A 13,351-nucleotide genomic window follows, 5' to 3' on the forward strand; every position below is an offset into this window, starting at 1 on the left:
TTGCAGTTGCACTGGCACCGCTGGGGATGTTCCATGAACAATCTGTGCCTCCATAGGGCTGGTGCAATGTCGCCGGTGCATCTTTTACCGCACAGTGGCAGATTAGCACTGCAGCTGGTGGGCAGAAGCCCATTGGCAGTGTCCACCTCTGAATCAGGCCCAGGATGGACTTCTGATACATACAAACCCATAAAGCAGTTGGTGTGAAGTTTTTTATTTATTTAAACCATAAATTGGGGACATCATCTGCTAAGAGAGGGAGAAACAAATATGCTTGAGAATTGATTACATAATAGTGGATAAGTACCCCATGTATACTTAAAGGTCTGGTATGAACAAGTGACTGATAAAATATGACACTTAAAAAAACAAATCTATAAAGCTTGCCACTGTTCAGGAGGTTGGGGATACTTGAGAACAATGTGTATTTCTTAAGCTCCCGATCATTCCTGTGTATCAAACAAAAACAATGAAGACTTTACAAACATACCTTAGAGTTGTCTTTTTGTTCTTTGGCCTTCTTGGGGCTTGTCACCTTGCTGCAGCGGATGGTTTTAGATACAGATGTTACGCTTGTAGTGACATCAGACAGTACAGATGTAGAACTGACTGTACCATGAAGAAAGATACGTTCACTTCGGCGTCGGCTCCACAGATCATCATCGCTTACCTCGGCTACAAATTCTTGGCTGCGTTCTTTTGTGGTTTTTAGTTTTTTTAATTTTTGTGCTTTGTCCAGTATCTTTTCTTTCTCGGAGTGATTAAGAATGGATTCATCTTCTATAGCCAATGTAGAATTCTGTACATTTTTCGAGTTAATAAATTGTATGCCAATTAAAGGCTTTGTTTCAATTTTCACCTTACTCTTTGAATCCTTGTCTCCAAACTCTGTGCCTATAGAAAGACAAAAAAATAACAGGTTATGCACACAAGACATATTTGCCATCATGGATTTGAAATTAATTTAAATTCAATTATAAAACAAATTTTCAGTTGAATGTGTACTTCCTTGGTAAACCACAAATATTTTTATTCCAAAATACAAAAAAATCAGATGTCCAAAATACTTCAGGTTTTCAAGCATTTGGGATATTGGAGACTATATTCATCTTATAATTCTTCTGTTTTTTACTGTTAGAACACTTTTTTCAAAATGTCATTATTCATTTCACACATTTCTTAAAAACTGATAAAAAATGTAGCCATTGTTTATTTCACAAAGCATTTTTTTTAAAAAGCCAAATATTCGGAGCCGGAGCCACGGCGCTGACACGTCACCGGTAAGCCGCACAGACGGGCAGCAAGTGGATCCCACAGGTGAGTCTCCGTTGTGGAGAGGTGTGATTCTGTCACAGGTTCCGTTCAGACCCTGCGGCAGAGCACCCTCTCCCCTGACGACGACTGGCCCGGCGCACGGAGCTGGCTCATGGGGAGATCCGACAAAGGACGAACCGAGAGAGCGGGCACGGACGCAGATGGGGTTAGTCAGTCCGGAGCCACCAGGAGATCCTGCAGCCCTCCCGCACCTGTGCCCCTTATCTTTACGGCCGCAACGACAGTGCACAATCACTTGCATTTAACGATAGAGGTACGTGACGCCGTCCTCTATTTAAAAAGAGACTTTTGGAAGGGCACTTAACAGTCCGTTTAGGACTAGGACGCTCATTATATCTACAATTATTTGAGACTCAAAAGAGAGCCAACATTAGTTGCACAGACATTCTATTTATCTATTCTGCTTGCCATTGATAATGCCACAAGGGACTTTATACAGGTTGAGTATCCCTTATCCAAAATGCTTGGGACCACAGGAATTTTGTATATCGGATTTTTCCGTATTTTGCAATAATTTCATACCATAATGAGATATTATGGTGATGGGACCTAAATCTAAGCACAGAATGCATTTATATCACATATACACCTTATACACACAGCCTGAAGGTAATTTTAGCCAATATTTTTTTATAACTTTGTGCATTAAACAAAGTGTGTGTACATTCACACAATTCATTTATGTTTCATATACACCTTATGCACACAGCCTGAAGGTAATTTAATACAATATTTTTAATAACTGAGTATTAAACAAAGTCTGTGTACATTGAGCCATCAAAAAACAAAGGTTTCGCTATCTCAGTCTCACGCAAAAAAGTCCGTATTTCGGAATATTCCGTATTTCGGAATATTTGGATATGGGATACTCAACCTGTATAAGCCACACTGGTATAAGGACAGAGCACCTGTGAAGAAATCATCACAAGTGCTCACGTGTTTAATTTCGTGGTTTGACAGTCACTCTTGCATTACAAGTTTATTCATTCATTCATTTATCTCATAACTTTATCATTCTTTAATTTTCATTACCTTTGTATTAAAGTTCATTACATTTACCCACCTAGGTTAATTCCAATTGAATAAAAACCCACTATTTTGATGAAACACCACCCAGTGTACTTAATTAGATACCATTCATCTGCACAATTTTTCCGAAGCAGACACCGCTGTAGGGGTTGAGCGCAGTTAGGCTTACCAGACACTTGTCACATATTAAAAAAGAGGGTAAGGACACCCTTTTAACTAGCAGCACATCCCGAACAGCTAGAATATATCACCTCAGTGCGCAGATTACCCCTGTGTTTAAAGTTGACAACATTGTCCACAATCTGCTACAAGAGGTAGTACATTAATGTTCATGGGTATCATATACAATCGGAAAGATAGGGAAACTAAAGCCCAGACCCTTTTTTCACAATATAGTAACACCACCACTGATGTACCGAACACCATCAACTTTTTTAACAAATTCACCTTACTAGAGAAATGCATCACTAAAGAAAACAAGTTATGGTGGGATACACAGACATTATTATGGTACCAGAACAATAAAGTCATACCGAAAGGACTCAGAATGAAGAAGATACCAGCCTTACACAACCCTGACATTACATTCACAAACAGATGGAACAATATACTCAATGATTGTTCACATCAATTAGTCCAACTCCTCATAGACACACACACAGGGGAATTAGCCAAACTAGAATCGAACATTTGACAATGAAATTCCGAATTAGAGCCCTTTGAACAGGATCAACAATTTCGCACATTAACAGAAATCACGCTAAAAAGGGTTAGACAAGGAGAAGAAAAAATCATATCCATTAAAAAGAACAAAATACTCAGGGATAAGTTTGGCCTACATAAGAAGAATAAACCCAAAGCAGCACTCAAGCATTGGTCAGAAAAAGGTTCCACCAAAAGCAAAAGCAACAGGTTCACCCTGAACACCGGTGTACAAAAGGCTCAAATTGACATACCAGCAGTACATGACAAAATTACACTCACAAAATCCAGCAACAGGAGACTCTAACCCGCAACCACACAAAAGCGACATATCCATTGACACATCGACGATAACGGACTATGATACATCCTTCTCCATTTAGGACATAAATGAGGACTTCACACACAAACTAGCCAGACAATCGTTAGAACAGGGCTGGCTTGACACTGAATTAGCATGACTAAACACAACATCATCAGCATTAGGGCCACATACCGACCATAATCCAGTCATTACTGACAATAGCCCACCCATAGAAGAAGTCAATACTGACACACAACTGACATGTGTAGATTCCACTTTTTTTTAGAATTGATGACAGACCACATCCAGCAGATAGGGTCTGTCAAAACACCAAACCAACAGACAAAGAGAAAATTATCAGAAGAATTAGCCACACACTCAATGAGCATCAGGTTTGTGCCCTTGACATGGGGCTGAAATTTGCACCTACTGCACCCCTGAACAAATTCGAAACCTACATGGACATACAAAAATTTACTCGTAAGCTCACCTTGAAGAAATACTTTCACAAGACACCGTTACAACAACAAAAACCAACCAATGACGTTCCATTTTCTCATACTTCGCTCAAACCCAAATCACAATTCTATCCCAGGTACATGATGGGCAATCATTTAGCAACCTTCAAAAATATGGTAGAAAAAGACATCATGAGATTAGATGACAGACAAAAGAGATCAAAAACAGGGAACATGACCAACAATGAGTTAACAGCACTGACAGAACTTAACAAGAATACCAACTTAATTATCAAACCGGCCGACAAAGGAGGGGGTGTAGTACTCCTCAACAAAGATGATTACATTGAGGAAGCAAACAGAATATTGAGTGACACAAGCACTTACAAAAAATTACAAGGAGACCCCACCCATACACTCAAACATCAATTACAGCTATTACTCAAAGAAGGCTTGGAAAAAGGGATTCTGTCGTCACAGGAACACACATATCTAAATATTCAACATCCTATTATACCAGTATTTTACTACTTACCGAAAGTGCACAAAAATCCAACCAAACCGCCAGGCAGACCAATAATTTCGGGAATAGACTCTATCAGTTCAAATCTTTCTCAATACATTGACTTCTTTCTACAGCCACATGTCAAACACCAAAAATCTCAGAGATACTACCAACATCCTTAGGAAATTAAATTCCATTACATGGAAAGATGATTACTGGTTGGTAACCGGTGACGTTACTTCTCTATATTCCATCATAGACCATACACAGGGACTAGCCAGCACATGTCATTATCTCGAACAGGACCCCAACATGTTATCAGAACAAAAAGAATTCATCCTGGGGGGCATAGAATACATACTTACCCATAATTACTCATGGTTCAACAACGATTACTACCTCCAGACCACTGGTACCGCGATGGGGACGAGGTTCGTGCCAAGTTATGCTAACCTCTTCATGAGCAAATGGGAAGACAACATCATCTGGTCTGACTCGGCACTTGGCGCGAACCTCGTCCTCTGGACTAGATACATAGATGATTTATTCTTCATCTGGCAAGGAGATGAGGGATAACTCACCGATTTTCTTACATACTTGAATCACAATGACAGGAATCTACAATTTACCACCACGTACAGTCAACAAAAGGTTCAATCCTAGATCTGAACATTTTCATCCACGAGATGAAATACACACAAATACATTTAACAAAACCGTAGATGTTAACAGCTTCATACTAGCCACGAGTGGACATCATCCAACCTGGCTCAACGGTATACCGATGGGACAATTCAAAAGACTTAGAAGAAACTATTCCAAGATTAGGGACTATGAGACACAAGGGAAAGTTTTAAGTGACAGGTATAGAGAGAAAAATTACCACCCTGAGACAATATAAACAGCATTTGAAACAGTGAAAAAGATTGACAGACCTTTACTTTTAACCTACAAAGAAAAACCTAAGCAGACGACGCAAACTGAAGAACCACTATTCATTACACAATACTCAGACCAAGCCCACCAGATCAAAAAGATTATAAAAAAACATTGGCCAATAATACTACAAGATGACATTTTAGCAGAAGTCCTACCCCTGAATCCAGAGGTCATTTATCGAAAGGCACCTGACATCAGGAAAAAACTCACACAGTCACATACCACCACCAAACCTGACACAAACCACAATAGATGGGACACAGAATAAAGGGGGTTTCTATCACTGTGGGACGTGTTCAGGTTGCAAAGTGACGAAAGCTAAAAGTACACTACCAACCGTCATAAAGAAATCCACCACCAATTCCTACACATACAAAATCAAAGACAGAATCACCTGCCACAGCAAAGGCATCATATATCTTCTAGAGTGCCCGTGTCAATTACAGTAAGTAGGAAGAACCATCAGACCACTAAAGATTCGAATTAACGAACATATCCGTAATATCAAAAGAAAAACAGAAGTTCATCCGCTCTCCCTACATTTTAGGGATCACCACGAATCCAATCCCGCATTACTAAATTTCACAGGATTGAAAGAGGTCAAAAAGAATTGGAGAGGAGGGGACTATATACACAGAATCAATAAAGAAGAATTGCGCACCATAATTGCTTTAGGAGCACTGGCACCGAAAGGGTTAAATCTTGATAATGAAGTCAGATCCATTATCTGCAAGTAGGATCCTAAAAAGTATTCAATCAGCAATTTTAAGTTGACATCTGATAAAATTTATGGTTTAATATAATGTAACAACGTCATAATCTACGGTGTAATATAACATAACAACATCATAATGTCATATTGGTTCAGGCAACTACACCTAAGTGACCATATACAGTTACAATTATTATTGCAATTCTCAGATATTAGGATATTTTTAATGTTGCCCATAAGGAATTTATCATAGAGACAACATTCAACAGCCGCTATTGAGACTTCAGTCTCTCAGTGCAATCAATAACTGTAACTCAGATATTCAATCAGGTACCCGGATAAACCTAAAACCATTCAGGTATTAGTAACCTGTACTATCATATGTACCATCTTTCTTTTTATTCATGTCCATATTATTATCGATTTCCCTTTGATTTTATTCTTCTTATTATTATTTTTCAGTTTTTATTAATTTTTTTTTTTTTATGCAATGCTTTTATTGAAAAGATGTCAAATAAGGCAATACAAACCAAAAAGGAGATGATGATACAAAACAAATCCAGAATAACATACGGGATATCCCGTAGGATATACAAAAAGGTGGCACATCAACAGTATAAATATTGACAACAATTTTCAATATATAAGAGCAAGTAGAAAAGAGAAAAGAAAAGAGGGGAGAAAGGATGAAAAGAGGATGAAAGAGAGAAGAAGAAGGGGAGGGGGGGGGGGGGGGGGGAAGAGACCACTATGAAAGGATTCCAGGACGAAATTACATCATGAGAAAGACAATCATGGTTAACATATCTAAACAGAGTTAGCAGACGAATATTCACTCAAAAACAGAGGGTGTGTAACTCCAGCACTTTTATGTTACATCCGTGTGATAGGGGTTTTAGTGTAAGTGAACCATGGTTCCCAAATCTTCATATATTTATCAGACCTATCACGTAGGGAAGCCGTGATTTTCTCCATTGTGGAGATGTACCATATTTTGGACAGCAGCATGCCCATAGTGGGCTTTTTCCAACATTTGGCTATCACACATCTAACGGCATGAAGGATCTGGAGTACAAGGTAATTCAGAATACTACTGAAATTAGGGAGAGGGAGGCCCAGCAAAGCCGTCCAAGGGCCCAACGTTACCCGGGAACAAAGGACAGAACCAATATGGCTCTCTACCCGGTCCCAGAAGGGGCGGATTTTGGGACATGACCACCAAATGTGTTTAATATTCCCAATTTGGCCACATTCACGCCAACATAATGGGGAAGACCCGGGGAAAATTCTGTGAAGCGCAGCTGGCACTAAATACCACCTGGAGTACACTTTATAGGAATTTTCCTTTATCAAAGAGGAAATCGAAGACTGTGCGACATTTTGTCTTATAATTTCTCAAGAGTCTTCCCCAGGAGGAGGGCCCAAGTCCTGTTCCCATTTGCTTTCATGGGACAGAATACCAGTCGATTTCACTGAGCGTAATAGACCGTAAAGTATGGAGATGATACCCTGTCGTATAGGAGAATAAATACAAAGTCGTTCAAAAGAGGTACGTTTGGAAGGGAACTTAAGAAAGAGCGGAGTTGCAAATACTCGAACATTACAGGTTGGGTGATACCATATTTGTCCCTTAAAGAATCTAATGAGCGCCAGGAATTGCCCTCAATAAAGTTGAAGACCAGTCCTGGGCGCGGGTTCAGATAAGACCACGAGTGTGATCTTAACGAGGAGCCAGGGAGGAAGTCCCGGTTATCACAAACTGAGGTGATAGGAGACGGGAATGTAGAGAGACTATAGTACCTAATGCAGGAAAACCACAGGGAGCAGGTAAATTGTGTGGTAGGACTGCACATTTGCGCCTTCTGGCTAGGTTGGGCAAGTGTAAGTAGGGACACCAAAGTGGAGGTCTTAGCGAGCAGAAGTTCGATTTGTATCCAGGGTAAGTGAGGGGCTTGAGAAAACCAGGCAAGAGCCTGGCTCAAGTGAGTGGCGTGATAATATTTTCGAATATCCGGTAAACCTCTGCCTCCAGCAACTGGGTCCCTTACTAGCGTGGAAGTCTTAATCCTGGGGGGTTTATTAGACCATATGAATTTCAGAAAGAGTTTCTGCATTCGACACAAAGCCTCCGCGGGGATGCGTACTGGAATTGTTTGAATCAGATATAAGAGCCTGGGCAAGATGTTCATTTTTACCGTAACTATACGTCTAAACCAAGCTATGATTTGCTTGTCCCATGCTCATAAGTCGGACTCAATACAATTGAAGAGAGTTGGAAAATTTTTAGAATACAAGGACCCATAGGAGTTTGTAATAAACATGCCTAAGTATTTAATTTTCTTAGAGCGCAAGGAAAAATTAAAATTGGCGGCATGGAGAGACCTGGTATCCTCACTAAGATGCAGGGGGAGGGCTTCCGATTTGGCATAGTTAATGCGGTAACCTGAATAAAAAGAGTAGGATGATAAAGTTTGAAACAAATTAGGAATGGATACGTGGGGAGAGGAAAGAGTTAACAATACATCATCCGCAAATAGCGATAATTTAAATTACGCATCATCAACTAATATACCTTTAATATCAGGGTTAGCCCGAATCATACATGCCAGAGGCTCGATAGTCATAGCAAAAATTAATGGTGATAGGGGACACCCCTGTCGCGTACCGTTGTTAATCTGAAATAGACGAGAGTCACTACCGTTTAACCTGACTCTGGCCGAAGGATTGGAATAGAGAGCCTGGATGCCCTGGAGTAGGCTTCCTCCCAAGCCGGACCTACGTAAGGTAGCAAACATAAAAGTCTTTATTTTATTTTATTCCATTTTATTTTATTTTAACTTCTATCAGTATTATTATTATAATGATCCTCGAACATTGGATCTTATTACTTTATTACCTGATCACATTATCGTCCAAAGTCAAAAACACTGCTCATAATAAAAAACAAATTCAGTTCCTTCATCATTTAGGATTCCACTCCCCCCATGTGCCAGACTGATAACTCTAACATCCAATTAAACTCTTGGAACAAAGGATGAATAGCAATGAATCCCGCCCCCTCTGCTATTTAACACCAGACACAGCCCGACCACTGCAAAGACTCCCAGAGGAAAACCTAATTTGGTTGAAACGCATTGGAGAACAAGGACAGCTAACCCACACCAGCGGATAGCGGGAAAGTGCAGCAAGAGATCCGGAGCTACGGCGCTGACACGTCACCGGTAAGCCGCACAGACGGACGGGCAGCAAGAGGATCCCACAGGTGAGTCTCCGTTGTGGAGAGGTGTGCTTCTGTCACAGGTTCCGTTCAGACCCTGCGGCAGAGCACCCTCTCCCCTGACAACAACTGGCCCGGCGCACGGAGCTGGCTCACGGGGAGATCCGACAAAGGACGAACCGAGAGAGCGGGCACGGACACAGAGGGGTTAGTAAGTCCGGAGCCACCAGGAGATCCCGCAGCCCTCCCACACCTGTGCCCCTTATCTTTACGGCCGCAACGACAGTGCACAATCACTTGCATTTAACGATAGAGGTACGTGACGCCGTCCTCTATTTAAAAAGAGACTTTTGGAAGGGCACTTAACAGTCCGTTTAGGACAGAGCACCTGTGAAGAAATCATCACAAGTGCTCACGTGTTTAATTTCGTGGTTTGACAGTCACTCTTGCATTACAGGTTTATTCATTCATTCATTTATCTCATAACTTTATCATTCTTTAATTTTCATTACCTTTGTATTAAAGTTCATTAAACCTAAGTTAATTCCAATTGAATAAAAACCCACTATTTTGATCAAACACCACCCAGTGTACTTAATTAGATACCATTCATCTGCACAATTTTTCCGAAGCAGACACCGCTGTAGGGGTTGAGCGCAGTTAGGCTTACCAGACACTTGTCACAAATATTCAAATAGCTTAAGGAATGAGCTGGACAACTCCCAACACATCATCCAGTATATTATTATTGCATGTCAGCCTCCATACCTGATAGGTGAGTGCATTTCATATTACCTATAGTTGAAGAATGTCATCGGTGTCGGACTTGCAAGAATAAGAAACACTGACGCGTGCTATAATATTACATGATTTTAGCCAAATGCCTCCTACTTTAATTTCACTAGATACAAAAATATGTGTAACACATGCACATCATGTGCTTGTTGAATATCTCTTTCCAAAACCATGGGCATTAATATAGAGTCAGTACCCCCTATCATGTTGCTATAACAGCCTCCACTCTTCAGGGAATGCTTTCCACAAGATTTTGGAACTGGATGCAGACAGTCACATCCATTCAGCCACAAGATCATTAACAAAGTCAGGTGCTGACTTAAGGACAGGGCTGGAAAAAAACAGTTTAAACCAGGGTTGTTTTTGCATTAATGTTTTTAATGGGGAAAAATTGGAATCGTATTAGAAGCCTTGATCAAACATGTTTTAATACTTTCTAACATTAATAATGTTATTAGTTTTTAATTTAATTTATTTTACATGTTTCAATAAAACCAATTTTTACAGCTTATTATTCCTATTACATCTGACTATACTGTATGTAGATAGACTAAACATTAATACATACAAAGTACACTCAAAGATAGATGAAATTGAAAATAGCAACAAGTTAATGTTAAGCATTAGTCCTAATTATTACTTAGAATTAAATAAATCTGAATAGTAATACAAACTGCCAAAGCACTTTCCAGAGAAACACACACACACACACAAAAAGGAGGAGTTAAGCATTAGCACTGGGCATGCGATTGGCATTAAACATTTTGAATAAAAACATTAGTTTTTTTAGTATAATAGGCTTTTTTTAAGACGTCACGGCGCCATGCCAGTGGACACAGCATAATAAAAAACCAGGGTGTTTTTAAAAAAACAACATTTGGTTTAAACCAAGGTGGTATAAACCAGCCAACCGTGCTTTGGCAAAAAAGACTGGCTTGCAGCTAGTGTTTCGATTCACCAAAGATGTTTGATATTTTTGAGGTAAGAGCTCTGCCAATCATGTCCTTCCACACATAACTTTTGCAAACCACTTGATGGAACTTTTGCTGTGTCATGCTGAAACAGAAAGGGCTTTCCCAAAATTGTTCCCATAAACTTTTAAGCATACAATTTCTAGAATATCAGCATATACTGTAGAATTAAGATTTAGTATGCATTCAGGTGGGTAGCTCTTTGGTGGCTTTCACTAAACCCAGATTAATCCACCAGGCGACAAGATGGTGAAACATGATTTGCCACTCCAAAGAACATGTTTACCCTGCTCAAGTGTCCAATAGTTGTACGTTTTACCCCTCTACAGTGAACCTGGCACTCTGATTCTATGAGTTGTGTACCCTACCACTTTACAGCTAGCTGTTGAAGCCCATAGAAGGGCAGAAATTACACAGACATGTTGTCATTGCCACCTTGAAAGTCACCAAGTTCTTCAGCATGACCCAATCTAATGTTAATTATTATACCAAAAAACATAAGGGGCTATTACTATCAGAAAAGCAGACATATAGATAGATAGATAGATAGATAGATAGATAGTTTAGATTAATTGATAGGTCACAGTGATGCCTGCAATATGATTTTCTATCACAAACTACTTTATTATTTATTATTCTAGATAGCATTGTCTGTTTATAATAGTTACACCACTGGTTCCAAAACCCATAGACTCTTGCACGGGTGCCACACTTTAGTGGTCCAGGAGCAAATGAAGTGAAGAATATATTATAGTGGCACGGATCGTGCCGCTATTACATTTCCTGCTTCGGCTTATTACCAAGGCAAAGCAGGAAGGAAGATCGCCCAAGATGTAAGAACATAAAGAACACATTGTCTGCTGAAGCGGGGGAGTGAAAACGACTTTCTCCGGCGATCCCAGCATGAGCACACAGCGCATCAGCATCAGCAACGAGCTCCTGTCATTTTACAAACACAGCATGTAAAGTGGCAGTTAGAAGCATACATAATGCTACGCTACAGTGTTTTCCTAAAAAATATAGTCATGCAGCATATAATTTTAATCAGCAGAGTCTGTTTGTGCTTCTTATTCACATAGAAATTCAAATAAGACACATTTTAGGCAAAAAAGATGCTTGACGCTAACATAGTAGCACGGGACCTGCCAGCTCACTCACGGCAAGCATCTCCCACTGAGTGCTGTATTGAAGCTAGATGTGTGATGACACATCTCTAATAAGAGGGTGCACTCAATTCCTTCTTAATAAAATGTAAAAAAAACAACCTATTTTTATTAGCTATTGCGCCAAGAATCACACAGACTGGAGTAAAATCCAAGATAAAGTACATTTATTTTCCACCACAGGCAGTTACACAAGCAGGTGAAGGATTATCACGTCAGTTACAGCAACGCAGCATTCACAGAGTCTTCAAATGCACAAACACAAGTTCTTCAGCGGACCCTAAGGTCCAGGAACCCTAATAGTAGCCACCCCCTAGCCAGGGCCGGTGCAAGGTCTCTCTGCACCCTAGGCAAACCTTCTGCCTAGTGCTCCCTAATCTGCAACCCCCTCACACACACAAACACACACCTCCTGGAGGGGAGATGCAGGTGGCCACTAAGTGGATTTGGGTGAATTCCATCATTCTACATACATACACACACAGTTAGAATACTGACAAGTGGCATCCTGAGCACCATAATAACGTCATTTTAAATTAAATGGATTTACCTTACTCTTACCCTATCCCTCTCTCCCCGCAGCCTAACACTAAAATTCAGGATGCCGGCTGTCGGGATTCTGGCGTCAGCTTTCTGACAGGTGTCAGGATTCTGAAGCCAGTATTCTAAACATCAGCATCTGGTCCGCCGCGATGCAATCTACATCCCGTAAAATTGTATGTGTATACATGTGTATACGCACAGACATACATATATTTGCATGCTCCTTATTGTGTTCCATCCCCCCATCTTTAAGTTCAAAACTGACCGCATACAGAGACATCACTCAGTTATTTGCTAGAAGAATTCAGTGGCGGTGCTCTCCAGTGGACGGCACCCTTAGGCAGGTGCCTAATGGTAGAGCCAGCCCTGCCCCTGGCCTATCACCTGGGCAGCTTGTCCACCATCAGGAGCCATGCTTCTTTTGTCTGAAACTCTTTTAGCACAAAGTGACAGGTGTCTGCAGTTAGCTGCTTAACAACCCTGGCTAATAGCAACACTTGCCTAGATTCTCTCCAGCAACAGCCCTGTAGTTCTAAACCTATGTCAGATTTGTGTTGTGTTTGTCACACTTCTCCCTACTTAGCTTCAACCACCCTGGTGAGGCTACCAGTTCCTTAGGTGTAGTCTGATTCACCTACACTAATTCTTACCAGCTGTCCAGAATAGCACCCCTTCTCT

General features: G+C 40.5%; 1 protein-coding gene across 4 annotated transcripts in view; it reads right to left on the minus strand.

The window, feature by feature from the left end:
• TNRC18 (trinucleotide repeat containing 18) overlaps positions 1-13,351 on the minus strand; it is a 1,076,633-nt gene that overhangs the window by 361,893 nt on the left and 701,389 nt on the right. For all 4 annotated transcript variants that reach the window (XM_063934091.1, XM_063934092.1, XM_063934093.1 and 1 more), the window contains one exon: positions 491-894. In XM_063934091.1, coding sequence (XP_063790161.1) covers positions 491-894 — 404 coding nt within the window. The remainder of the gene's footprint in view (positions 1-490; positions 895-13,351) is intronic.

Source organism: Pseudophryne corroboree, chromosome 7, assembly GCF_028390025.1.
Source record: "Pseudophryne corroboree isolate aPseCor3 chromosome 7, aPseCor3.hap2, whole genome shotgun sequence".
In the NCBI taxonomy this organism is placed as follows: Eukaryota; Metazoa; Chordata; class Amphibia; order Anura; family Myobatrachidae; genus Pseudophryne; species Pseudophryne corroboree.